This window comes from Panthera leo, chromosome A1 (assembly GCF_018350215.1).
Source record: "Panthera leo isolate Ple1 chromosome A1, P.leo_Ple1_pat1.1, whole genome shotgun sequence".
Taxonomy (NCBI): Eukaryota; Metazoa; Chordata; class Mammalia; order Carnivora; family Felidae; genus Panthera; species Panthera leo.
In genome coordinates this window covers 151,125,902-151,152,282 of record NC_056679.1, presented here as the reverse complement: position 1 = coordinate 151,152,282, position 26,381 = coordinate 151,125,902, and the positions used below count along the sequence as shown (strand labels likewise).

General features: G+C 37.2%; 1 protein-coding gene across 20 annotated transcripts in view; it reads left to right on the top strand.

Moving 5' to 3' along the window:
* The window catches only part of MEF2C (myocyte enhancer factor 2C), a 154,582-nt gene that overhangs the window by 109,775 nt on the left and 18,426 nt on the right, over positions 1-26,381 (top strand). For 18 of the 20 annotated variants that reach the window (XM_042943095.1, XM_042943092.1, XM_042943089.1 and 15 more), the window contains 3 exons: positions 7,088-7,231; positions 16,458-16,644; positions 18,708-18,755. In XM_042943095.1, coding sequence (XP_042799029.1) covers positions 7,088-7,231; positions 16,458-16,644; positions 18,708-18,755 — 379 coding nt within the window. Of the gene's footprint in view, positions 1-7,087; positions 7,232-7,290; positions 7,429-16,457; positions 16,645-18,707; positions 18,756-26,381 lie in introns of all 20 variants that reach the window. The other 2 variants (XM_042943130.1, XM_042943116.1) reach the window with 2 other exon arrangements.

The following is a 26,381-nucleotide window of genomic DNA, read 5'->3' as shown; positions in this document are numbered from 1 at the left end:
TGATTAAGCATCCGACTGCAACTCAGGTCATGATCTCATGGTTTGTGGGTTTGAGCCCCAGGTCCGGCTCTGTGCTGACAGCTCAGAGCCTGGAGGCTGCTTCAGATTCTGTGTCTCCCTCTCTCTGCTCCTCCCCTGCTCACACTCTGTCTGTCTCTCTCAAAAGTAAATAAACATTAAAAAACAAATTTACAAAAGTGATACATTTCAAAAAGTAGTCGATTTATAATAGTTACTTAAAAAGAGCAAAATAATAATGGAGTTTTAACATAATGTGAAATAGTAATATAAAATGGTGAAAAAGAAATGATAATTGAAAAAATACACACTGAGACTCCTCTGCCTCTAGTATCTGAGCATTCTTTCCTGTTGTGTTTGTCCATCCATTCAGTCTCTCATTAATGCTGCAAACATTTATTAAGCTTCTCCCATGTGCCAGGCCTGTGCTAAGTCCTGGTGATACAAAATGACTCGTAAACAATCCCTAAGCTCCAGGAGTTCACTTATGGAAAGAAAACCATGTAAACAGAAATTCTTAATCATATCTTCAGGAATGCATCTTTGTATCCAGAAGACCTCACGTAACACCGGACACATAGTAGCACTTAGTAAATATATATCAAGAGGTCTGGATCCCACTGCCATTTCTGCCTCCGGCCAGACAGACAGCTTTGGTCCAGTCTTGAAATATCTGCATACACTAACATTAAAGTGGAAATGTGTGTTCTGTTCATTCAACAAGCATTTCTTAAGCATCTACAAGTGTGTCAGTCTCTGTTCTATATTGAAACTCCAAAAGTGAAGAAAGGAAGGCACTTTGTTAATTGCTTCATGAGCTAGCAAGGGAGACAAAACATAAGTAATAATATGCGATAAAGGCTCTAATAGGAAAATGTATACAATGAGTGAGTACATGAATGAGGGAGAAATCAATTCAGCTCTGGTGATCAGAGAAGTCTACAAAGAGGAGCTAATGTGTTAGCTCTACCTTGAAGGAGGACTGTCCAAATCCAAGGAACAATAGTGGTGGGCTCATTCCAGAAGCCCAGCTTGAGCAAGGACACGTGATGTGAAAGACCAATTGATTAGGCACCATTAATTCTCCCCCTGTAAGACATGAGGAGGATCCTCGGTGATCTAGTCCAGTATTAGAGTACCAGTAGTTCTAGGAACTATCACCATCTGATTGTTTATATGACACAATTTGTGGTTATTAAAAGGCATGGGTGGGTGTTTATGTTGTATACATTAAAAGTCTTCAAATCTTTAATTAGTCCCTTTTATTTCTATTATTTAAAGATGAAGAACTGCTCAGTGAAAAAAATTTCAAGTCCAATATTACGATTATCTTTTCAGGAAAGGAATAAAACGAAGCAATGAAAATCTCCAGCGCTTCCCAGCCTTTCCTAGGCTGTTAATATCTAGTTAGAATGAGCATTAATTACCTAGAGGAAATATACTGTTAAGGTTTATATTTTCAATTTTTTATTAATATTTTCACCACTAATGAATAAGTTGGGATAAATTTTAGTTTTTTATAGTCTGTACTAGATATGATTTGCTTGTCTAATTAAAGTCTACCTAGTGATTGTAGTAACTTTGCAGTATTTTAATGTGTCTTTTCATTTCTATATTAAGAACAAAGAAGAACTATGGAACAGGAAAGATAGTGCAGACAATGCTTACAGTTTTGGTAATTAAAACCTATGGAGAAATTTCTTTCTACCTGATCTTTCCCCTGTCTAAGTAATCTGTGCTAGAAATCACACACACACACACAGCACATATTATAGGACAGTTCAAAGATTTTTAATTTAAATTTGTGCTGCCTGCTTCTCTAAAACATAAGTGCACCAAACAGTATCTGTGTGTAATAGGTTTTCACTAATTGCTGACGGTATTTTAAGTGAAGGAAGTCCTTGCGCACAGATCGCCCTGATGGCCACTCCCCACGGGGCTCAGGGCTGCTGGGACTAACAAGGCACTTGGGAGCAGCACACAGCTGTGGGAGGGTGTTTACAAAATACCCTCAGAAACTTCACTTACAGGCAGTGTCCACTTCAGCTGCACCTCCTTTTCCTATATGGATTTACTACTTTCTACAGATTATTCTGCTTGTTAAGAGCGGATGCTTATTTTCATAAAGCTATGAAAGACAAGCGCGAAAATGATTTAGAATGAAAGAAAAGGAAACTACCTTTTCTAAGTTGATGCCTTTTTTTTTCTTGGCTTTTGTGTGAACATGACATTCATGCAACTAGCAGAGATAATTCCTGACACATCAACCCTCTGAAGTAAGGGTAATGCTAGCTGTACAAGAAAGGTTGATTATTTGGCTTTTAAGAAAATTAATGAGTATTTTGGGGCTTTTAGCAAAAGGATTTGAAATTGCTGCTGTAGAGTGGGTAGGTACAAAGAAAGGAAGATGATGAAGATATATATTCTTGAGGACTAATATTGCAGGCATGGAAAGAAGTTGAACGATTGGAAGCTTTAATCTGTGATGGTAGCTCTAAAAGAAACTTAATTTTATGTAGATAGCAAAAATATAAAATATATAGCTTCATTTAATTGAAAAAGACCAATAACTTAGTTATTTCTTTATTACTAACAAGAAACAATTATAAAAAGGGAAATCAGTTTTAACCATTGTATACAGAAGGGATTTGATAACATAATGCCTAAGATGAGAAATGAGAGCTCCATGTGGCATTCTTTTTCATTTATATTCCTTTCAGTAGCGAAATGGAATCTGTTCCCTACATCTATTTCATTAGAATTTTTGAAGCACCTGTCACCTATCATCATCAGTTTATATGTATTTCAAGTTGTCTTGACGAACAAATGTACTAATGCAGGGTCCATATGTCCACATGTCTGGGAGGGGAGATTCCACGTGGTTTTTGGATTACCTGTCTGGACTCCTTTTCCCGTTTATTGTTTGGAGTATGTCACCTTCTGTCAATCTAATTACTTCTCTAAGAAACGGCTGTTCTCAGCTCACTGCATGACAATCTCTGCCTTGTGAAAACATCCCAGAAGCCTCTGCAGTCAATTGATCTACCCCAAAAGTGTCACTGTCACATGGAAAGTTGAATTCAGTATACAGACTCACTCAAGATTTACAGAGTTCTCTGAGGGAAGAGTTTCTTTAGATACGTAGCCAGAGAAGCTGGTTTCAGTAGATCTCTTGCCTTCTCTTGACATACAGAATAAATCTTTTCAAAACGTAGTCAGCTGAGAGACACAATATATACAGCCAAGACTTCTAGCCCCTGTAGTAATAATAATGATGATGATGGTGATGATGATGTAAGTGCCTACATTACCTGACCAATAACATTTGTAAAAGATCAGAGAAGCTTTCAAAGACCAGAGGCAGAGATTTTCATTTTTCCAAAAAAAAAAAAAAAAAGCCCTGAAGAATAATGCTTATTTACCCATTATTTACCCAGTTAGCAGTCCCTTTAGTTTATACTGACTGTTTATTACTGTGATAAAGACAGACTTGGCTGAATCTAACAGTAATTCTTTTGCCATCCTCAAACAGCTATAGATTTTTAATATAATAAAGATAAGACTGCCCATATAGTTCCACATTCACATGATAGTATTTAAGTTTGTGCCATCGCATCCATTTTCAGAGCTTTGTAATTCTACCATAATCATCTGTTCTTGGCAGAAATGTGGTCTACAAGCTCTCAGTTGAGGATAATATTTTTGAACAATTTTTTCAGTGTTCTAGTTATGTGATTATGGGAACTTGGAACTCAGTATTAATTTGCTCTTGGATTTTGTATTTCTATATCTCAGAATGCCCCCCTTTTTAAATAATGCAATTTAACCTGAAATAAGACTGCAATACACCTTTTGCTCTTAGAGATATTTCATTACTTAAATACTGGTGATGTTCAATGAAAGATAATGTAATTAGATACAAAAAGAATTTATTAAGAGAAAAGGAGCCGCTGTTACCCTTCCCCCTCACCGTTGTTTCCTTTGTGACTTCATGGCACTAGCTTTCTTTGCTTAACAGTTGATGTAATTCTTTAGGTACAAAATGAGCTCTTGATCTAATTGATTTTTTAATCCAAAAAACTGATAAGTGCTTTATTGAGTAATAAGCATTCCCACTCTAAAATTTGACATCTAAGAAATACCAATATTTTAGCAATATTCTCATTCTTAAAGTTTTCCCACAGCCTAATTTTTAAATTTTTCTGCCTAATTTATTTCAGCGTTCACTCTACTGCTATAGTCACATATGAGTGGGAGACATCTATTCCACATCCCTCACTTTACGAGTGTGGGAAAGGCTGGGCAGGGGAAGGTGGCCCCACGTCGCTCACGGCAGGAGGCTGAAAGGCCAATCATGCTTGGCCATGCTGGTTTGAGACCCGGCATGAGGTTTCCCTAAACTCTTCATGAAGCACTTGTGAGAGATAATGAGTTAACATTTGTGGAGATCTTTCAATGAAGTGTAATTGATGTTTGAATTTTTATAAACCGAATGCAGTATCTCCCCTCAAAAGCTTCATAAGAATATTTAGCACACATGTATGTGCCAGATGGATAGTAATGACAGTTGATAGGCCTCTCCTAGCCCTTGCGTTCTGTTGTCAAAAATCTGCACATCAAAACAACTATAATTTTTACAATAAGATTTATTGGGTAATTTTTTAGGGTGCACATTGAAGAATCTACTGTCTAGATAAGACTATAAATTAATGTTCTATAAGATAAGATTTTAAACTGAAGGTTTATATAAGAATATTCCTATTATGCCTTATAGAAATATAGGCAGATTTTGAAAATTCTCAGATAATATTTTCTTGACCTGACATCTTTCCCTACAAAGGTGAATTTTTATGAAAAATATGTGGAGTATGATGCAAGGCACTGCAAAATTATTCTTAAAAGCTCAAGGATATATGGAGATCAAAGCAGAAACATCATTATATAACAAAGAGTTATCACCCAGAATATGCTTGTGGTTGAGATAATGCTAACAAAACAGCCTAAAACAGGAAATTAAGTTAGTGAATAAAACTATTATTGTAGGGGTGCCTGGGTGGCTCAGTCGGTTGAGCATCCGACTTCAGCTCAGGTCACGATCTCACGGTTCATGAGTTCGAGCCCCGCGTCGGGCTCTTGGCTGATGGCTCAGAGCCTGGAGCCTGCTTCCGATTCTGTGTCTCCCTCTCTCTCTGCCCCTCCCCCATTCATGCTCTGTCTCTCTCTGTCTCAAAAATAAATAAACATTTAAAAAATTTTAAAAAAATAACTATTATTGTAATGTATTGTGACATTCTTTGTAATATTATTTTAAGAACTCTCCAGAGGTATTTCTTCTGGATAAAAATGATGGCTATAGATCTGTGGTAGGGGGACAGGTGGCCCCACCAATTATAAATTCCCAAAGATTATAAATGTATATATATATATTATCATCTTGTGTCAAAATACTCATTTTAATATTCAAACATTATACCACATAATAAGCTGTAGCCATATGTTTATTTGTTATATTATACCACAATAACATTAATAAATATTTACAGAGCTGCAGTGTCTCATAGATGTATTAGAAATGGTACCTCTCTTAGTATGATTTTAAGTGAAACTCTTTAGTGCCTCAGAAAAAAACTAATTTTAAGTGTTACATTTGTTACACATTGATAAGAGCCAAGGAGTTTAAATTGTTAAGACTGACACTCCCTTTATAACTCATGTTGTTTTATTTATTTTCCCCAATTGCATGAATTAAAGATGGAGTGTTATCTCAGCTTTGAATTCCTTAGCTTGATGTCACAGCTTTTGCTTTATTTGTATGTGAATTCTGTCTTTAATAAAGATGAGCTCCGCTGAACTTTCCATTAATGAGAGACACTTAGGTACCCAACTCTTTAAAAACGATTTTGGTAGTACCAGGAAAATTCAGAAATGTTGCCAGTCTATTAATAATTGACACGGCATGCTGTGTGATTAATCAGAAGTTTTATGATCTCTAAAAACATAACATTTTCTTTGTAAATCAGATGGTGTACAATTAACTTGACAACCATCAGTTAAAAGGAAAGAAAGAGAGAGGGAGGGAGAGGGACAGAGAGAGGGAAAGTAAAACTCAGGACTCCTGACTCATACTTTTTCCATGTTACATACGTATTTATCCTTCTGTGACAGCTGAGACTAGACCAGACCTACATTCAGGCGACAGGAGGTTCAGGATAAGGCACCGACTTTTCACTTTCATGTGTCAGGAGACAGTCTCAGGGTGACCTTACTCAGCTGGAACCAGGAAGAACTTTTGCTAGTTTGATAGTTGTTGACTTAGTTACCTACTTCCAGCATTCTCTGGCTTCCTTATCCAGCTGATGGTAAGCTAAGCTCAGGTGTTGTGACTTTTCTTTCAGCCTATGTTTAGGAAGGTAACTTCTCAGCATTACCACTCTCAGTACATATTTTCACAAGTATAGAACTCTAAACAAACTACACAGAGGTAATTCTCCTTACGATCACAGTGTCTGAACATTCTCACTGGGTACTTTGTGAGAATATGAGCTGGGTTCTCTTACGGCATTTTGCTGTCAAGTGCATAGCCTAAGGGGGTGGCAGGACACCATGAGTACCAATAATTATGCTAAACCCGAACTAGAGCTCTGTTTCTGACATTTCTGCTTTTGTCGTGATCACAGATTCTGAAATCATTGTGTAATGTCCTAATTTCTAGTTTTCCTGTGGGAAGATAGTGTTGCAATTTGCCACCTTGCTCGTATTTTTCTGTAATTGTCTCTCACTGGATGTTTGAAGCATGTATGAATTCTGTACCATGAAATTTCAGCCCTCATGCCATCTTTGTTTATTGACTGAATTTGGTTGTAAGCGGAATATTGCCCTTTTATTTTTCTGTAACTAGAAATGAGTGCACTTTTGAAATCACTCATGGGTTCTCTCTATGGTTTCTTTAATGTAAAAAAGCATATGTAATAAAAACCCGAAATATTGGACAGCTTGAACTACTATAACACCCCTGAATGTCTCTTACAGCCTCTGTCTAGGTTTGAACTTTCCAAATTATGTATTTCAGACGTTGAGAAAGAAGGGCCTTAATGGCTGTGACAGCCCAGATCCCGATGCAGACGATTCAGTAGGTCACAGCCCTGAGTCTGAGGACAAGTACAGGAAAATTAACGAAGATATTGATCTAATGATCAGCAGGCAAAGATTGTGTGTAAGTACTCGGAACACCCTTCATTTTTTTTACTCTTGATATTTCTCTGAACCTGGCAGGCCTTGAACAAGAAAGAGAACAAAGGCTGTGAAAGCCCCGATCCCGACTCCTCTTATGCACTCACCCCACGCACTGAAGAAAAATACAAAAAAATTAATGAAGAATTTGATAATATGATCAAGAGTCATAAAATTCCTGTAAGTACCAAAGGTAGATGGCTGGTCTGCTGATAACCGCTGCAGTAACATACCTTAACCCTTTCAGTGATGACTTTCTGTAAGAAGCATTGGAAAGTCAAACCAATAAAATAGCCATCTCACCCCACCGGGCAGTGCATTTAGAAAGCAAACCCCGAGGGATGCTGAAATTATGTAATCTAAAAGAGTTGCCATCCAGAAGTTCATTCAGAGGTAGAATATTTACAGGAAGAAGAGAAAGATCTATGCAACATGCCCTGAATTTACACAATCTTTTAAACACACAGCTCACACAAATCACAGTGCATTAGTAAAACGCTGGAATGTCCTTCTGAACAAGCTTGAGGATTTACTATAGAACATACGTATATTTGTACTGAGACCGAATACACTATGGGAGCCACAGTTCTCTCATGTAAACTGGCCATCAGCCCCCCAAAGAAAAGCTTGGCTCCAAATAAAGCTTCTTCAGCCCGTCTCCCTAAACATGAGATTCAGCAACAGCACTGAAGGGTTAAAGCTAATGCTCGCTGCAGGGAAACAGACTGCATGAAAACCTAATGGTAAGATTTCAACATGTTTGTGTGCTGGGGTGATTTTAAAGCTTTATCAGAATATTCGCTTTGCCTACACCAACATTTTCCATGCTTTAACATTTGGCTAAATTTTGTCTTAACCAAGTCAAAAAATTTCTAACAATCAATCATATGCCTTGCCAGATATTTAAGAGAAATAACTCTGCATGTATTATTTTGTTTGCCCACAGAATGAGGGGAAACGTACATACCTTTATTATATTCTGTCATCAATCAAATGATGTTAATTTTATGGCATAAAAGTGATGAAACTCAGAGGCTCACATGCTTTCTGAATAACCAATGTTAGTGTCTGAAACCCTCATTTTATACAAACTCTTCAGTGGGTAATTAATTCCTTTCTCAAAAAAAGAACATTTTTTGTAAGTTAGCAAGATACCCTAAACTTGAGGGTTGGGAAAGATTCGGCAGTGAAAATACGCCTCAGCAATTATAAGTGCAGATATTTGGGGACAAGAGCTCTAGGCTAAGTCCACAACTACACTCACAGGATAAATTAATGCCTTACACATAGTAGGTGTACAAACAACCTGTGTTGAATTAAAAGGAACACTTTAAAAGTTATTTATAAAATGTATGAACATTAAACTTTCTATCTTCATCAGTATGTCTGCTTCTTTTGTTAAGTGAAATAATGTCAGCGGAAGAGATTTTGTTGAATCATTATTAATATATTGTATCATGAAAGAAAGCTTAAATGCCTTAAATTCTTAAAGGTTTCATAAAACCGAGTACTATATACAACACACCCACAGTGGGCACTTTATCAAAAATAACATTTCCCATCAGATGCAGTCATGCATACCTGTTATACCCAGAATTCTTATGTGATAAAATACCCATTGAGATTTTATTTTGCCCAGAAGAAGGAAGGAAGCAGTTCCCTTGAGCCAATTTTTTTAATGTTTACTTATTTATTTTTGAGAGAGAGCACAAGTGAGGGAGGGACAGAGAGAGAGAGAGAGAGAGACCTAGAATCTGAAGCAGGCTTCAGGTTCCCAGCGGCCAGCTCCGTGCCTGACTTGGGGCTCGAACCCATGAACCGTGAGATCATGACCTGAGCCAAAGTCGGACACTCAACTGACTGAGCCACCCAGGTGCCCCTCCTTTGGGCCAATTTTTAGTTCTTACAGGCTGAGTTTCTCCAGCTATACAATACACTGTTTAGAGCTGCCAGGCACAAAGGTTTGTGAATATAAGATTGTCGGTGTCTGCGACAGGAGGAATCCCCTGCACAGCTAGGAAAGAGCAGTAGTATGTGTATTACAGCGGATCACTCTCCCTGGATCACTCTCCCTGGCCATGTTCTTAAATGAGTATGAGGCTTTAACCCCCGAAGCTCTGGGAGAATGCCCATATTTGCACACTGGATCCTTTTTCCCATGCTTTAGGAGTAAGAGGTGTGATGCATACCTCAGCTCCCTTGCAGTATTTCATCCCGTCCTGTAAAGAGTTCAAAATCAGGATACATGATTTCTTAAGAGGTGCAGTGGTGTGTGGTGGGGGATGAAAACCACATGAGAGTTTAGAGGTCGGGCTGTGAGAAGGACTACACAGCTCCTAGCTGTGCCGCTGAGTCTTCCTCTCTGTAGTAAGTGCTTCAGCCTCCACGATGAAAAGCGCAGTTTTCGCACATCGCTTTCAGTTGCTGGAAGTAAATTTTGTTGAAAGTTTCCACAGCTGCTAAAACATTTACAGCAGGGCAAGGACACTCTGCCCTTTGTATGTAGGGAGTGTCTCCACCTCTTTAAAAACATTACAAGACTGTTTTTCTATTTCAAAGACCCGGTTTGAAGAGTTTCCCTTTTAAAATAGAAAATTTAATATTGCAAGCGCCTGTTACGATATAATTTATGCCCATATTCCTCAATTACATGAAATAATCCATGGATGATTTGGAATCTTGTTGACCAGCATTTCCTCACGCGGGGCTTGCCACGGTTCATGCTGGGCATCACAGCAAGAAAGAACAGTTCCATTTGAGGAACCAGGAATTAGGAAATGGGCTGAAGGAAGGAAGGGTGGTTGCAAGATTGGTTGAGAGAGAACAGGAAGGGAGGAAGTGGAAGGAGTATGTGTTTTCTTCAAATAGCAGACTGTGAAGACCAGGAAACACTGCTCTAAGTAGGAGCAAGGAAAGAGTTAAAGGCCTGGAGATTATCTGCAAAGGAGGAATGCTCCAGGGAAGGAAAAGATCAGAGGTATCAGCGATGGAGGTAAAATGGCAAAGCTACTCCAGGAAGGGGAGGATGGGATCGGAACAGGAAGAGCAAGGAGTTACAGGTAGACCCGTGACCTAGTTAAGGGGGTAGATGGGCAGAGTGAAGCTGACTGTACCACCACCTGGTGACTTCTCTGTTTTGTATTGAATTTAGCGTCTATAGATAGTGAGGTGGGGCACTAAGCGCTGAGAAGAGGACCAAGAATGATGAAGGTGTAGACATTGCGAGAAAGCGAGAATGAGAAGGGAATGAGCAAGTACAGGCCAGAGTCGTCAGGCAACCTTGCGGAGATTTGGATATCAGCAATTAGTAGTCACTAGTCAGCAGAGTTGTGTGATTTGTTTTTCTCCCCCCAGTTCTCAGCAGCGTGGGAATGGTTGATCGAAAGGTAAGGGAGTGTCATTCATGGCCCAGTAAAGGGATTCAGTTTAGCCATTCACATTAAATAAAAAAGGGCCTGTTAACTAAAAATATTTTATTAAAAATATTTTATTTGACTTTTTATTGGACTTTTCCTTGTGGTAAGTTTGGGAAAATAGTGGGTTTTGGGTAAGAGTTCAGATACCTTTCTGACCACGATGACTCACTTCAGCAACCATGATCAGTTTGCTCAGGGATAGACACTAAAAGCTTTTTTTGCTGTCATGCCTGTGTCTCTTATGCAGGGCTGGCATTGTGGGCATGTGACCTGTGTAGTTACACAGGGCCCTGCCCTCAGAGGCTTTGCCATCACCATCTTGAAATTCTTCATAATTTTTTAACAGGAGCCCGTCATTTTCATTTTGCCCTGAGCCCTGCAAAGTACATAGCAGTCCTGCCTACAGCATTTTATTTAATCACCCCAAATTTCCTCTTCCTTCCTGTCTCAAGTATTGTAAAATTTGTAGCCTGGCCCTGAGATATTTGTAAGTTTGGAGTTCTTAACTATATTCTGGCTTTCAATTTTTAGACAAAAATATTTTAAATAGATGCTTCTAATTTCCCTAATTTTGAAAAGTCAAGAAGAAAACAAGTAATGACAAATTCCTGTAAACATTTATACATTATTGTTGCCTTTGCATTCCCTAAAACATTTAGAGCTGGTTCATCTCTTTATGTTTGTAAACACTTCATGTCTCAGATCAGGTCAAGGGAGATTAAATGACTTGCCTGGTTCAATGACAATTTATTACACAACTAGACTACAACTGAGATTTCTGATAGAAAGTAAGTTGTTCTTTCTGAGTCTCTGCATTGTCTCCTTAGTGTGGTCATTTTTAAGCTTATAATTCTACTTTAAAACTGTGTAACCAGTTCATAATACAGATAAAGAAGCAAAAGAAACAAAGCAAAAGGTTTAATGCAAAAGGTGTTAGCATGTTATTATGAAGTGTGATTTTTTGAAGTATGCTTTGATATCAGAGCTCTACTGACCACTGTGTAGCCAATCACAAGAGAATTTTATACTTATCATCGAAATTGTTTACAGTTCAGAATGCTGGAAACTGAGTAGTTCTTTGGGATGATGGTCAGAGGAAGAGAGGAGTAAAGAGATTTTCACTGAACTGGTTATTAGAGTGGTTCAGAATTTATTAAATAATTATTAAGAATCCTTTTTATTTTGGATGTGCATGTAGTGAGGGGAAATGGGCTTTGCTCTCTACAGAGATGCAGTCAACACTCTGTAGAATGTTCAGGGGAGTAGTTTGATAGCAGATCCTTAAGTACCCAGTAATAGATAAACACTTACAAACACTAATAGTGAATACAAATTAAAACATTCGTAACTAAAAAATAGCTTTAAAATACCAAACCTGTGGGGCACCTGAGTAGCTCAGTCAGTTGAACATCTAACTCTTGATTTCAGCTCAGGTCGTGATACCAGGGTCTCAGGATCAAGCCCCACATTAGGCTCTGCACTGGGCGCGGAGCCTGCTTAAGATTCTTTCTCTGTCCCTCTGCCCCTCTCCCCTCCTCACGTGCTCGCTCTCTCTCTCTCTTTCTCTAAAATAAAAATTAAAAAATAAAACTAAAATAAAATACCAAACCTGAGTAAATATGGAAGAGAGGAGTCTTTAAGGTTTATTTTTTCCTAAGCACAGAGCTCACTCCAACAGGGATGCTCACCCACATTTCATAAGAACCCCATTTTAGCTCATTATTTTCATGGTACACAAATAAGCTGTTACCATGAAGCCCATACTCACTTCACAGTATCATTTCTGACTGCAATATTTTATTTCTCTCCAAAAACTTGTACTGTGTTACACAATGATTTAATTGAAAAAGCAATAGACTCAGTCACTTACTAGTTAGATGATCTTGGGCCACTTAATCTCATCGATTTAAAAAGGAAAGGATTATATCTTACAGTGAAGGGATGTTGAAAGTGTTGGATCATATAATGTGTGTGACTTATATAGTCCAGTGCCTGCTTGGTAATAATACACAGTAAATTGTAAGCTTGTATTTTCATATTAGTATAGTGTCTTCCTAAAAACCCTCCTTTAATGAAAAATAGTCAATTCATATAACAAATAGTAGACTAGGCTCTGCATTACCTTGCAGCAAAAGAGCTTTAAGAGCTTGATGAAAGGGGACATTATTTGGCCAACATCATAAGTAATGTTACAAGGGAAAGAAAAGCAAGAGAAAGAGATCAAGAGATGGATGGTTGGTTGGTAGGACAAGCTGTATGATTAAATAAGGTGGTCAGGGTGGGCTTCCTTGAGAAGGCCAGATTTTGAGCAGAAAACTGAAGGAGGTGATGGAGTTAGCCATGTACATGAGGCAAAAATGAAGGAGGGAGGAAGAGGACAATAGGAAACCAGATAATGAAGCCTAGTGAAAGCTGGAATTTATAGGACCTTATAGAACATTGGAAGAAGCTGGGCTTTACTACGAGTAAGGTGGGAGCTTCTCAGGGTTTGAAACAGAGGGGTGTTATGATCTTATTTGTGCTTTAATGGATCTATTCAATTGCTAGATCAAAAATAAAAAGAAGGAGAGCAAGGATAGAAGCAGGCAACTCTTAAGGAAGCAACTGCAGTGATCAAGGAAACAGGGGATGATGCTGGAGACTTTAGAATGAGAAGTGGTTGGAAAGTGGGTATGTTGGAAGTTAAGCCAATAGGATTTCCAGATGAACTGGGTGTTGGGTATGGGGAGAAAGTGAAGATTCACGGGTAACTCCAAGGATTTTATTCTGTGCCTTTGGAAGCATTGAGCTGTCATCAGCTGGAGATGAAGAGAGGTGTGAGTGGAGGTAGGTTGGAGTTGGTTTTGAGATGTCTATTAGACTAGACATGAGACAAGTAGAAATATTGAGGTTGTTGTTGGATATGCAAGGCTGAATCAGGAGAGAGAGCTGAACTGCAGATAGATAAAGGACCATGCTACTCTTAAATTCAGAGAGCAGGGAGAAGAGAAAGAACCAGCAACAAAAACGGAGAAGGAGAGCCATCGAGGTCAGTAGGAGGGAAAGTTCAGGGTCTTGAAAGGAAAGGAAATTTGTCAAGAAGGAGTGACCAGCTGTGTCCCAAGTTGAGGCCTGAGGACTTACCATTGGAAAGTCAATAATGACTATGACAAGAGCATTTTCAGTGAAGGGGCAGAGGAAAACATTTTAATGGAATGAGCTGAGAGAACACACTGCTGTATTTACAACCCAAATTATAAAAGCAGAACTGCCATTGGTGACATGAGTTTTCAAGATGGTAAACAATTCTTAATGAAGTTCTTTACAAAACAAAGTTAAATATTCCCTCAATGCACACAGTAATTGCATTTCTGGAAATTTCAGAGTATAATAAAATCTGTGTTTCAATGTATAGAAATACCTTGTGTTCGTAGAACAAAGTTACTTCTGACTCACATCATTGGAAATGGGTTTTTTTCACACATGAATGTGCAGAGGGGCTTTGGAAAGTTGAATGGGGTAAGAGATGATTCTTTGTTGTGTTGAACTGTCCCACATATAATAGGGTATACAGCATATCTGCCTACCTACCCAGAAAATACCAGCCACACCCCCCAATCATTGTGACACCCGGAAATTGTCTCAAAGATTTCCAAAGTGCTCCCTAAGGAGATAGTCCACCCCTGAAGAGTACCACTTTTCTAGATCTAGAGAGTCACTATTATGGCTCTGGTGGGAAAGGTGGTAATTGAAGGGAGTTTAGTAAAAGGATTGTTTGTCGATAGGTAGCATTCCGTGAAACCCAAAGGAATAGTGAAGTATATTAGGGCTTACAACCTGGAAGCTGTTAGCACATCTAGGCCTGAAGGAGCAAGAGGAGAGAAAAGAAACCAGAGCACACAGAGCAACACCTAAGTCTATGAAGATGGGACCCAAAAAGAGGCATGACCTTCACTAGTCCTCCCATGGCTCAGCAGGGAGGGAGCTACAGTAGAAAAACACCGTGATTGCTCTCCTATTCTCTGCACTTCTGCTCGTCCCTCCAGTGGTCCAGCTGAAGCCAGAGGGCGAGAAGAGCCAGGCAGATGCAGGCTGGAGAGTCAGCCTCCTGGGCCCACAGCAGTGAAGAGGGTGGAGAGTGATTCTGGAGGGGCAAATGGAGAAGACCTAGCACACTACTTACCTTTGTTTCCTTAGGTATTCTAAGTAATTCCTATTTGGCCTTTGACTATAGGAATACAGTATTTCATTCATTGTCAGACATATATTTTACAGCATACACCAATACTTTTTGTTGTTTAAAAGGCTCTAGAAATTTGGGGATATATTCATTCTTTGATGTGTTATCAAATGTTTATATTTCATTATATGACAATGTTTATCCAAAAGTATTTTTGTTACTCTCTTTAAGATAGTGTCTTAATAAAGAATGACTGTTTTAATAAAGCATGTGAACATTTTTATTTTCCTCTAAAATAGTGAGGAATCAAAGACATGTAAAAGAGTTATGAAACATTTGCTTCTGTCAATATCGACATGTCCAGATCATGGAAAAAAAGAAAATAGGACAAATAAAGTATAATAGAACATAAGCATAAATAAAAAATAGTAGTGAATTTACCATCAGGATAAACAGCTTCTGCAGAGTATGCCATATGATGCAGGCCAGCCAATGAACCAGTAAAAGAAAGTTGATTTTAAGATTACTGAAAAAAAAGGCAAAAAAATAAATAAAAATAAAAACCTTTCAGTCACATGCACATGTGCTTTTAAACTGACACAGTGGCTTATTTGAGAATACTGAGGGAATGTTCTATATAAACCCTGTCTCTAATATATATATTAGATACAGATATAAACACACACATAAATCCATTTTTTAGTAAGAATGCTGTATGCTCTGACACCGTGAGTCCTCTGGCAATATATTCAAACAGTGTTTTCATTTATAATGTTAATTTTTCTTTTAGAAAAAAGGAGGTAGGGAGTTGTAAGTATGATTATCTAGTACAAGCAGAAAAATAAGCAAGATTTTGCTTAAATTGCTAAAATAATACCAAAATATCAATAATTAGGACCTGATTACTCTAATTAGGTATCCACACAACTTCAGGTCCCTAAATATTTGCTCACTTTCTCACTTAAGATAGAGGTCTTTCCATTTGTCAGTGTCAGTATATCCCAAAATGTGAACTGTAACATACATTATGAACTATCATTTTAAAATATGGATCATTGAATGATACATGCTCTGTTGAATTCTGGATCTTAAAATGTCTATTATCTTTAGAGTTACTATCAAAAGACAGACTTTTAAAAAATAATAATTAAAGTATATGTGCTATTCACATGCCTGGAGATGATTTTATATCATTAAACTTCTGCATAAATATGCTTCAATAAGCAATTAAACTGAAGACTCTGGTTTGCATTTTAATCCTCCTTTTTCTCTGTGAAGTCATCACAATCATGTACCTTTGATCTTGCAGTCATTTCTGGCACCAGATTCAGACATCACAAATGAACAATTATTACTTAATAGAATGGAATTCAAAGACAATGGAGTCTAATGAAATGGGGCTTTGTTTTAAACAAAAGTGAAACGTTTTCTAATAGTTGCAAAGAAAGAGTTCTAAGCCCATTAAAGAAATCAATTTATGATCTGAACATGTTGAGAGCTCTTCTTAATGGTCTTCTAGACACCAAGCAGCTTGGAATTTAAAAATTTTCTAGGAAAAGTAAAGCCTGTCTGTCCTTGAGGGCTTCTGTTTCTCTTCTTTCCTTTTACACATATTTTTTTTTCTGCTCCTACAGGCTGTTCCACCTCCCAACTTTGAGATGCCAGTCTCCATCCCAGTGTCCAGCCACAACAGTTTGGTATACAGCAACCCCGTCAGCTCACTGGGAAACCCCAACCTTTTGCCACTGGCCCACCCTTCTCTGCAGAGAAATAGTATGTCTCCTGGTGTAACACATCGACCTCCAAGTGCAGGTAACACAGGTAGGTCCTCATGAGGACACAATGTTAGCAAATCAGTAGAAGGAGCCACTCTTGGCAAGATGTTGACTTTTTCAGTTTTCCATTTGTTATGTTCCTTCGTTGCTTAATAGCCCTATTTTAGGTCTTTAACCTCGTTAGCCTGTCTTGTGAGATCTTTCATAATCTGCTGTTTATCTGTTCAGACTATCTATCACCAACCTCTCATGTGGCTATATTTTAACCACATGCTTTCTCAAACAGAAAGTAGAATATCCTGTCTCCCTTCTTTTGCTTCTGCTCTTCTCCCACCTAAAATGCCATTTTCCCTTTTCCTCTTAGCCAGATATCACCCCATTCTGTGAAATCTTCCCCTCTGTCCTCTGATAACATTTGTGCCATTTAGTTATTTATTATTTTGATCAATTTTTATTACTTATACAGAAACTTATACCACAAAGGATTTAAAATGGAAACGAAATGTGATAAAATAGCATAACTTCTAAGAAGTGTGAAATAAAAATAAAAAGAAATTAAGAGCCCATCGTAAGAACATATACACCTGCCACAAATTCGTCTCAATGCTTCTAAGAAATCCCTACTGTTGTACAATTCACAGTGTTCCAGAGAAAAGAAATCAGTGCTCAGAAAAAGTTCAACCATTCTTCATACTCAGATCAAGCAAAACACACTATGATGTGCTATATTGAATATGTGTCTGTTTCCCCACTGGATTTAAAGAACCTTCTTGAAGGGAAGAAAGTCTTCCTGATTTGCCAGCTTCACAGTTGGAACTAAGTAGATGCATATTAAATACAACCAAACAATTCCTTCACACTTCCAAAAGAAGCACCAAAAATAATTATATTTCTAAATCATACATAGCAAACCATTATACATTACATTTTATTTTTTAAAAAGCACTCTATAGGAGAAGTTTAATATGTCTCAGGCACACATAACTGTATTAAAAGCAGTTTATTCACAGAAGACTTTTTCCTTGAGAAAACTTCCATATCTGCCTTATAATTAAAACTAAACATGTATTACTACTTAGTACGGAAACCTTATATAGAAAATATAACCAAAATAGCCAAATAATAAAATCTTGCTAAATCTTGAGTCTGAGAGATATGTATAAAGGACTTCATTATGCCATTCTCTCTACTTTTGACTATGATTGAAGTTTTTCATAAGAATTTTCAATAACTGTATGTTATTCCCTTCACATCATACTCAAATGCAGTTGAATTTCCTATTTGATAAACTCATGCTCATTTTTTTTTGAAATTTCATACTTTATTTCCAAAATATTATTTGTTTGGAAATAATAAACATTTCTTAAAATATAATGAACATTTTCTTCAAATTCCAAAAAAAGAACCAACAAATAATTATGGAGTATCTCTTAGAATCCATTAGAAAATAACCTAGTTGATACTCTGTTCTTTTGGCTAAATCTTGTTGCTTAAAAACTAACAGTAATTATTATTTTCAGTATCTTACTGAAACTTCCCAGCTCTTATATTTTAACACTGCCAAATGTTAATGTACTTTTTTAAGTTAGCAGTGAATAAGCATACCTTTCTAACTTTTTAGCCAATGAAACCTATTTTATGGTGTCAGTAAGGAAAATTCAGGCAGTAAATGAGGTCATTCACTGTGGGTAGGTTCATGAAATGACCAAAGTTCTGGACAATTAGCATTTTACAAAACTAATTATAGAAAATATATTTACAAAGAATTAAACATCAAATATATGGTTATTTAAATATATAGTAAACCTTACTTTTTTTTTTTGCTTTCAGTAAAACATCCAAAAATAAAATTTCAGAGACCATTTAAACACTGGATTTTTAAAATGTAACCTTTGTTAGAAAGAAAGATTCTGCAAAATGTCAGTGATTGAATGTAGGTTTAATGTTTGAGCACAGCATGTCATAATAAAACAAATGTCAGCCTTCCACCTTATTTTACAAATTTAGGACTCTTGGGAGAGCCAAAATACTGTGGTTGCTAAAAGTAAAGTGTGTTGTTTTGTGGGCCTTTAGCCTTTTCTCCTTTTGATCTTCCCCTTTAATCCATAGGTGGTCTGATGGGTGGAGACCTCACATCCGGTGCGGGCACCAGTGCAGGTGAGTAGACTTCTGTATTACAGCAAGTGTCATTGTTCAGGGTTCCTTTACTGGGTGATTTGCAGGAAGTAAGTCTTTTGAACAAAGTAGAGAGATCTGTGAGATGCATGGAAAAATGGCCCCAAGAATTTCTAAAGCATTTTTATGAAGCAGGAGGGGATGGATAGTAACTTAGAAGAAAACTGTTAACCAGAACTTTTCTTAATCAAACTTCAGCTAGTCAACATAATCAGAATTGAAAGCTCTGATCAAACCAATTTAATCCTGGATGCCATCTCTGGATGCAGAAGTACCTTCAGCAAGCCTTACCAATTGAATTCTGTGTTAATCATTTCACATTAAATGTGAATCTCTCTCCACCCAAAGAAATACCAAACTCCTGTACGTTTACTTCTAAAGGAGAATACATTTTTAAAAGGAGAGAGTGAGATTATAACCATTCAACAATATTGTTAATAAAATAAAGCCAATTTTGGCATTAAAATGAGCTCCTAGAGAATAGGAATACAGTGTACCCCCAAAAAAAGCTCTTTGAATATATTATACTCTTAAGAACTTCTTCCACTATGGCCAGTCACACTTCTCCACAGTTCCATATCAACTCATACTATTGTGATTATTGAGATTGATGTCATTTTCAGTGCAGAGATAAGACAGCACAGTAGTTTTTAATGCTCACTGCAGCTCACTATTGGCATAACAAGTAACCATGGTAATTCCTGCAGCTGTAACATGCTGTACATTTAAAATAGTACAAGACAGGCATGAATGACACAAGGTTATGTTTGAAATGTCAAAAACATCCAAGCTTATTGAAATATCCATGGACAACCTAATTAAAATATTTTGCCAGGGTCAAATTTACCAGCCTGCTAATTTTAAGAAAGAAGATAAAGAAAATCAGCATACAAAAACATTTTTATAAATATATCCACTTGGGGGTAATGTTTCTCGCTTCTGATATTGGCTCTGCATTAATTCAGTGAGTAATGAAGAAAAATTACTAGAACTACACAGTGAATTAATAAACAGAATCAATGGCACTAGCCTCCTATTTTATCTATCTTTTAAAAATTAAGTAGAGGCAAATTAATGAATAAACTCCATATACTATCTTGCTGAACAGTGAAACGAAGTACTCATTTTTCCCCTGAAAAATACTTTGAGGTTTGTAGCCTCAAAATTACAAAACCAGATCAAAGCCAGACCAGTGTTTCTTGGATTCAAGCCTCTGCCAAAACTATGGTTAGAGAGAATGTTGGGGACTAAGAATTGGGGTTGTCACAAAGACCAAGAAAAAGATAAATTTAAAAAATGGTTTAGATGTTATGATATTTTATCCAGTATCTCGATGCTTTTATAGGAACAGCCAATAGTGGTGATTAAAGTTATTAGAAGTAGTAAAAAAATATATGGGGGGGATGGGTTACTTCGCCTTAATGGAAATAGACTCTTGTTTCTGCTTAATAGCTAGAATGCTTTAGGATTCTCTATTGAAAATAAGAAGTGTTTGGTTGTTCAATTATGCTGTCATTGTCAATTCCCTGACAGCCCACTAAGTTTAATGGCCCTCCAGGGAGAGAGAAGATACTCAATCCTGTACGTGTAAAAGTTAGCCACATGTATGGCCATAGCGTCATTGAACTAAAAAAAATCTTACGAGCTTAGCAGATTTATCTTCCTACTTCAGGACCTCTGCCATAGACAGAAGAATCTTCTGCTTCAAAAATAGAAGGAAACAAGAAGGATTGCTCCATCCTGATATAATAAACATTATATCTGGATGAGTGTATCTCATAGCCATGAGCATGTAACTTTCCCAGTTACTATAGACTTCTGAAAAGGTTATTTCCCCACTTTTCAAAAATAGAGGAAGCAGCCCTTTGTAGCTCTGGTTCCACAAACACCTGTTGCAGATGCCATTTAGTAGGCTTCAGCTTAGCTGTCATGTCCTGCTACAGGCTCAACCGTCTTCCCCTTCTTTCTCAAACCCGCCAGTATCATGTGTCAAAGCTGAATATATCTGTGCTGATGTCAGAGAATCACATAACACCAGGGGAAGCAAGGCCAGCCAGAATGTCTCTGCATTTTCAGAAAAGAAAACTAAAGCAAAATGACCAAAAGGTATCTTCCAAATTTTGAATATTGTCATTGAAATTCAAGGTCTCAGATAAAGTTAGAAACTCTGAAGCCAAGTGTACATAATTACTTTTCAGTCTTTGTAATTTTTATTCAAAATCAAATCATCTCAACCTGTAAAGAGGAGAAAATACCATGCAAAAAAGAAGTAAATTTAACATTTAGTGTGTGCTTATAAATACCAAGAGACCAAAAAGATAAGCATTCTCTTTTTTCAGCTCAGCTTGATGATAAAGTATAACATCTTTCCCATCCAATCCCCAAGCTATACCTCTCTCTCATTCCATCATCCAGTGAATCAAGTCTTACAAACTCAGCCTCCAAGGTATTTCCTAAGTCTATTCTTTTCTCTCCATTCCTGTCCCAATGCCTTGGTTCACATTCATAGCAACATTCCAGGGCTGTTTCCAGAGCCCCCCAATTTGTCTCTCTGCTTCACATTGTACCCCACTCCAGTCTCCCCATGACTGATTAGCCTTTCTCATCATTCATGTGCCTAAAATCCAGCAATGGCTTCCCATCTCTTTCAGAATTAACCATGGGCCTCTTATCTCTGGCCTAGCCCTCATCTCCATTCTTAAACTTTTCATTCTGCCACTGCCGGCAAGAACCCTGCACTCTAATAATACCAGACATTTAAATTGCTCTTACTATGTGCTTTATAAAAAGTAACTCATTTTTTCTCATTATGGCTCTTTAATGCAGATATGCATATTATACCCTTTCTATAGATGGGGACACTGAGACACAGAGAGGTCAAAATAATTGCCCAATATGGAACCCAGGCAGTCTGTCTCCAGAGTCCATACTCTTAACCACTTCATTGTGCTGCTGCTTTCCAAATAGCGTGGAGGCCACCTGCCTTCATGTATGCATTCCTAGTGCTCCTTCCCCTCAACTTCCTCTTGATCCTGAGCATTCCTTGTCATCCCTCAGAATTCAGTCCAGCCATTCAGGAATTTTTTTCTTCTGGAAGGAATTATGCATCTCTTTTCTTCCACGGCAGCCTGTGACCACATCACTTACCTCATTGCATTGCAGTTGCAATGTCTGGGCATACATCTTCTTCTTTTTGTTTTAATGTTTATTTTTGAGAGAAAGAGACAGAGCATGAGTAGGGGAGGGACAGAGAGAGAGGGAGACACAGAGTCTGAAGCAGGTTCCAAGCTCTGAGCTGTCAGCACAGAGCTTTACCTGGGGCTCAAACCCACAAACCGCAAGATCATGACCTGAGCCAAAGTCAGACGCTTAACAGACTGAGCCACCCAGGTGCTCCTGGGCACACATCTTTCTCCCGGATACTCAGCCCTCAAGGGCAAACTGTGTCTTTCTTACTCAGTTTGGATTCCCAACACAACACATAGGAGGTAGTCTATGGCAGATGCTCCGTTAATGGTTGTTAGCTGAATAAAGGAAAAATTGATCTACTGGTTATAAATTGTAATCCTGTTGATGCAAAAAAATGGAAGAATACTTCAAAGAAATAATGTTAATTTTAAATGTGAAAAGATAGACCCTTGATCTGTAGTTTACAAAAATAATGTATTCTTCTGATACTTATACAATGAATAGTGAATTACTTGATTAAATGGATGAGCAACATTGACCAATAAAGTTTTACTCACTTTTCTATCATGCTAGAAATCTAAAGAAATGATATGCTGCAGTAAATGAAATGTGTGTTGGTACCTCAGACCATCACAAATCACCTCTTAAAAAAATTAACCTCTTATCACTTAAATTGAAGCAATTTCAAAGATAAAGGCAAATGGTAATTAAGAAGTAACAGCATAGGTTTGCACTCTTGGTGTAAGGGAAGTATACAGCAGGTCATTATATAATACATTAGTAGTAGTGGCATTTCTAGGTTTCAGTTCAGTTATTCATCCACTACTTAGTCCTTTCCTCTCAACAACCAAAATCGGAAGACACTGCTTTTCAAATTATATTTTGTCATATCTCTGTGTATTAAAACCTTTAACATGCTAGTCTTAGTGATTATTGAGGATTGTTAAAATCGAGCTCGGTTGAGGTTTTATAATCATTAGATTTGGGAGAAATAAGAGGTAAGCATTCTCTTTTTCAGCTCAACTCGATGATAAAGTATGGCATCTTTCCCACTCAGCCTGTGAGCTACATCGCGTGTTGGTTCTGCCTCAGGGCCTCTTGTGCACGTACCCGACTGATGTGGTACACGCACAACAATGCCTTGTGTTGGATTATTCACTATCCTATTAGTACCCTTTGTTTTCACTTTGATAACATAGTTGCTTTTTATTGTGTAGGAAGTACCAGTATGCTCAAGGATTCATGATTGAGACAAAAGAAAGAGAGAAAGAGAGAAGGGGAGGGATAGAGAGAGAAAGAAAGGAGAACCCTTTAGGAATCTCTTTGAAAATTTAGAATTTTACAATTTACATAGCTATTTGACAATAAGGCAAAGGAGATTTATGTATATTGGTTAATAATTTTAATTGGCATTTATTGTAAATTAGATATAATTTTATAAAAAAGAAACTAACAGCTGTTTCCTTATTTTGATTGTTAATTGTTTACTATTTTATGCATTTGGTTGTCAAGCGTTGTCACTTCTGGAATGCTTAATTTATATCAGCTAAATACATGGAGACTCGATGGTGACAGTGCACTGCTGTGGATGAATCACTGAGCAGTGAATAAGGAGCCCCAGCTTCCAGGCTTTGAAAAGACTCCATCTAGCACGATCTTAACGCTGTGACTTTGAACCTTTGAACTCAGTACACATATTGGGGATAAGACACAGATATCTTTAGCGCCTTCTTACACCCAGTGTTTTATGATTATATGATCATAGAACTTCACTTGCATGACTTTCTTTGTAATTCATTTAGTATTGAAAAAGAAAAATTTAGCGTCTTATAAAATAGAACTCAAAAAAGGAAAAAAATCATACAATGTTTTAATTATCCTGTCCCAGTACCATTGTTTTGCAAGTATTTGTTTTTTGAGAATACTTATCAAAAATTTCTTGGCTGACTTTCTTATCAGCCAAAAAGACTTCTCTGCAATTCTTACTCAGTGATTTAAAATATCAGTAAAGTAGTTAAAAATTCAGTCTAAAAGAATTGGCTTTAACAAGTTTACATTTTTGTAATCTAACAATACACAAATTCAGACTGTAATATTCAAGAAAGAGAGATGGATGCCATTTAATTGCTTTAAACAAGAAAACTACTTTTGTTAGTATAAAATATAACTTTATATTACTTTTTTTAAATACTGTTAAGCAGCATGTGAAAAAAATCCAAATTAATAGTTGGATTCTTGTTTTGAAAGTATTATTCTGTTAGTTTGAATTATTCTGATTAAAAATTCTAAATTCATTTGCAGTTTTACCTTGGAGTTCACCCAAAACATAAAGATCCAACAGCATTGCTTTATTATTACCTGTGAAATTAACTAACAATGATATTTTTAATCCAAACCAAGGTTATCTAGAATTATTGAAAAAAAAAATACTTAGTCCCCTAGTTGGATAATCTACATCAGGTGATACTTAGCCATCGCCAAGAAAATCAGTAGCCACTTTCCATATACAGGACCTGGAAAATTATAAACTGTACCTTGACACCATTCCTTAGGGGCCAATGTTGAAGTGGGAGAGGCAAGTCAAAGAGACAACAAATGAATGTTACAGGCAAGGTTAGGATATCATAAAATCTGCTTTCAACCCCGTTAGTTTTACTTCCTTGTTTTAATTTTTTTAAAGTTTATCTATTATTGGGAGAGAGAGAGAGAGAGAGAGGGAACGGGGGGCAGAGAGAGGGAGACACAGAATCCAAGGCAGGCTGTAGGGTCTAAGCTGTCAGCACAGAGCCCGATGTGAGGCTGGCACCCACAAATTGTGAGATCGTGATCTGAGCCGATGTTGGACGCTTAACCAACTGAGCCACCCAGGCACCCCTAGTTTAACTTAATTCTTAAGGAGTTTGATTTCTGCAGAAAAAAACAAAATTTCAAATTATAGCTTCCTAGATGAGTGTTTAGCAGATTTTAGAGCCCTTAGGGTATCATGATTTCTGTCCTCACAATTTGTATCTTTTTTATCTCCATCTTTCTATTATATTCAGTAAAGCAACATAAAAATTTGTCTCTTCACTAATATCCCATTGATTTAACCTGAGAGTGTGACTAATAATAAAACTTTGGTCATTTGTTATATTAATACAAGCAGTTTAATATTTCCCCCTAAAATACTACTTTACTCAGCATTTGTCTTTTTTTCTTTTAACAGTTCTTTTTCCTCACACACTGTTGGTTTTTCTTCTCCTTGTTTTTGGCATCATCGTAAGATTTTATTTGGGGATACTACAGAAAGGAAAGCTCTTTTCAAAATCATTAGTGATATGAAATTGTGCATCCATAGAGGGGAGATGCTGAAGAAGGGATGTGGTTAAAAAAGCCCCTCTTTTGGAAATCAGTTTTTTACCTACCAGGGACTTTCTGGGGCTTCAAGGCTGTTGGCCAAGAGTGTAATTTGCTGTTTTTAGACAAACTTTTGCCAGTCACTTAAATTTTAAGTTTAAAATTCAAGTGTGTTCACTAGACTCTCAATTCAAAGAGTGTTATAGTCATGATACAGTCTTGTATTTAAAAGAGTAAATCAAATACATTCCTTTCGTTTACTTTAAAGGAAACTGTATTGTACCAAAACCTGGATAGACAATTTCAATTGATAACCTATGGATGTGTCCACAGGATGCTTTACTATTCACTGGGTTTATTTATTATTGTTCCATTTTAATTGTTTCAACTGAATTTTTTACTCGTTAACTGTTTACTAAACACTGTGCCCTCCTGTCACAATTTCTTGACCTTGCCCTCCATTGACAACCTCCAATTATGACAAAGAACTGATTATGCTGTATTGGTAGTGTAGGGGAAAAACAACCTGCGATACTATTATAGGTTATTATAATGTAGTAATAATGGCAAATCTAAATCTGTGGTCAATTTCCATATTCAAAGATGATAACATTAATTTACATAACAATCATGAAAAAGGACCCGGGTTAGTTTAACCTTAAGCAACTCAGAGAAATCTACAAGATGGTGGAGCAAATTCTTGCGCAAGCAGTAATTGGGGGAAATATTCCAGAGGCAGATATTCCAAGAAATAAAATAACCAATGAAAATACACGATATGCCTAGGATGACGTTACTGCCCTTGGGAAGTCTGTGAACTCCCATTTTATAGGATTGTTGTGAAAATCAAATGAGGTAATGATGCAAGGCAGCACCTAGCACAGTTTGCGCACCAGAGTAAGTGCTTGTTAATAAATGTGAGCACTGTCAGTATTACAATTATCTATATTCTCGATTTCCTAAGCAAAAACTAAAGGTTAATGTATTCGCAGTAATAGTAAATGTTCAGTAAGTGAGTAGGGCACCAGTAGGCTTCGCAGAGATGTCTGCCACGGCCCCTACCCTCAAGGGTGGGAATAAATA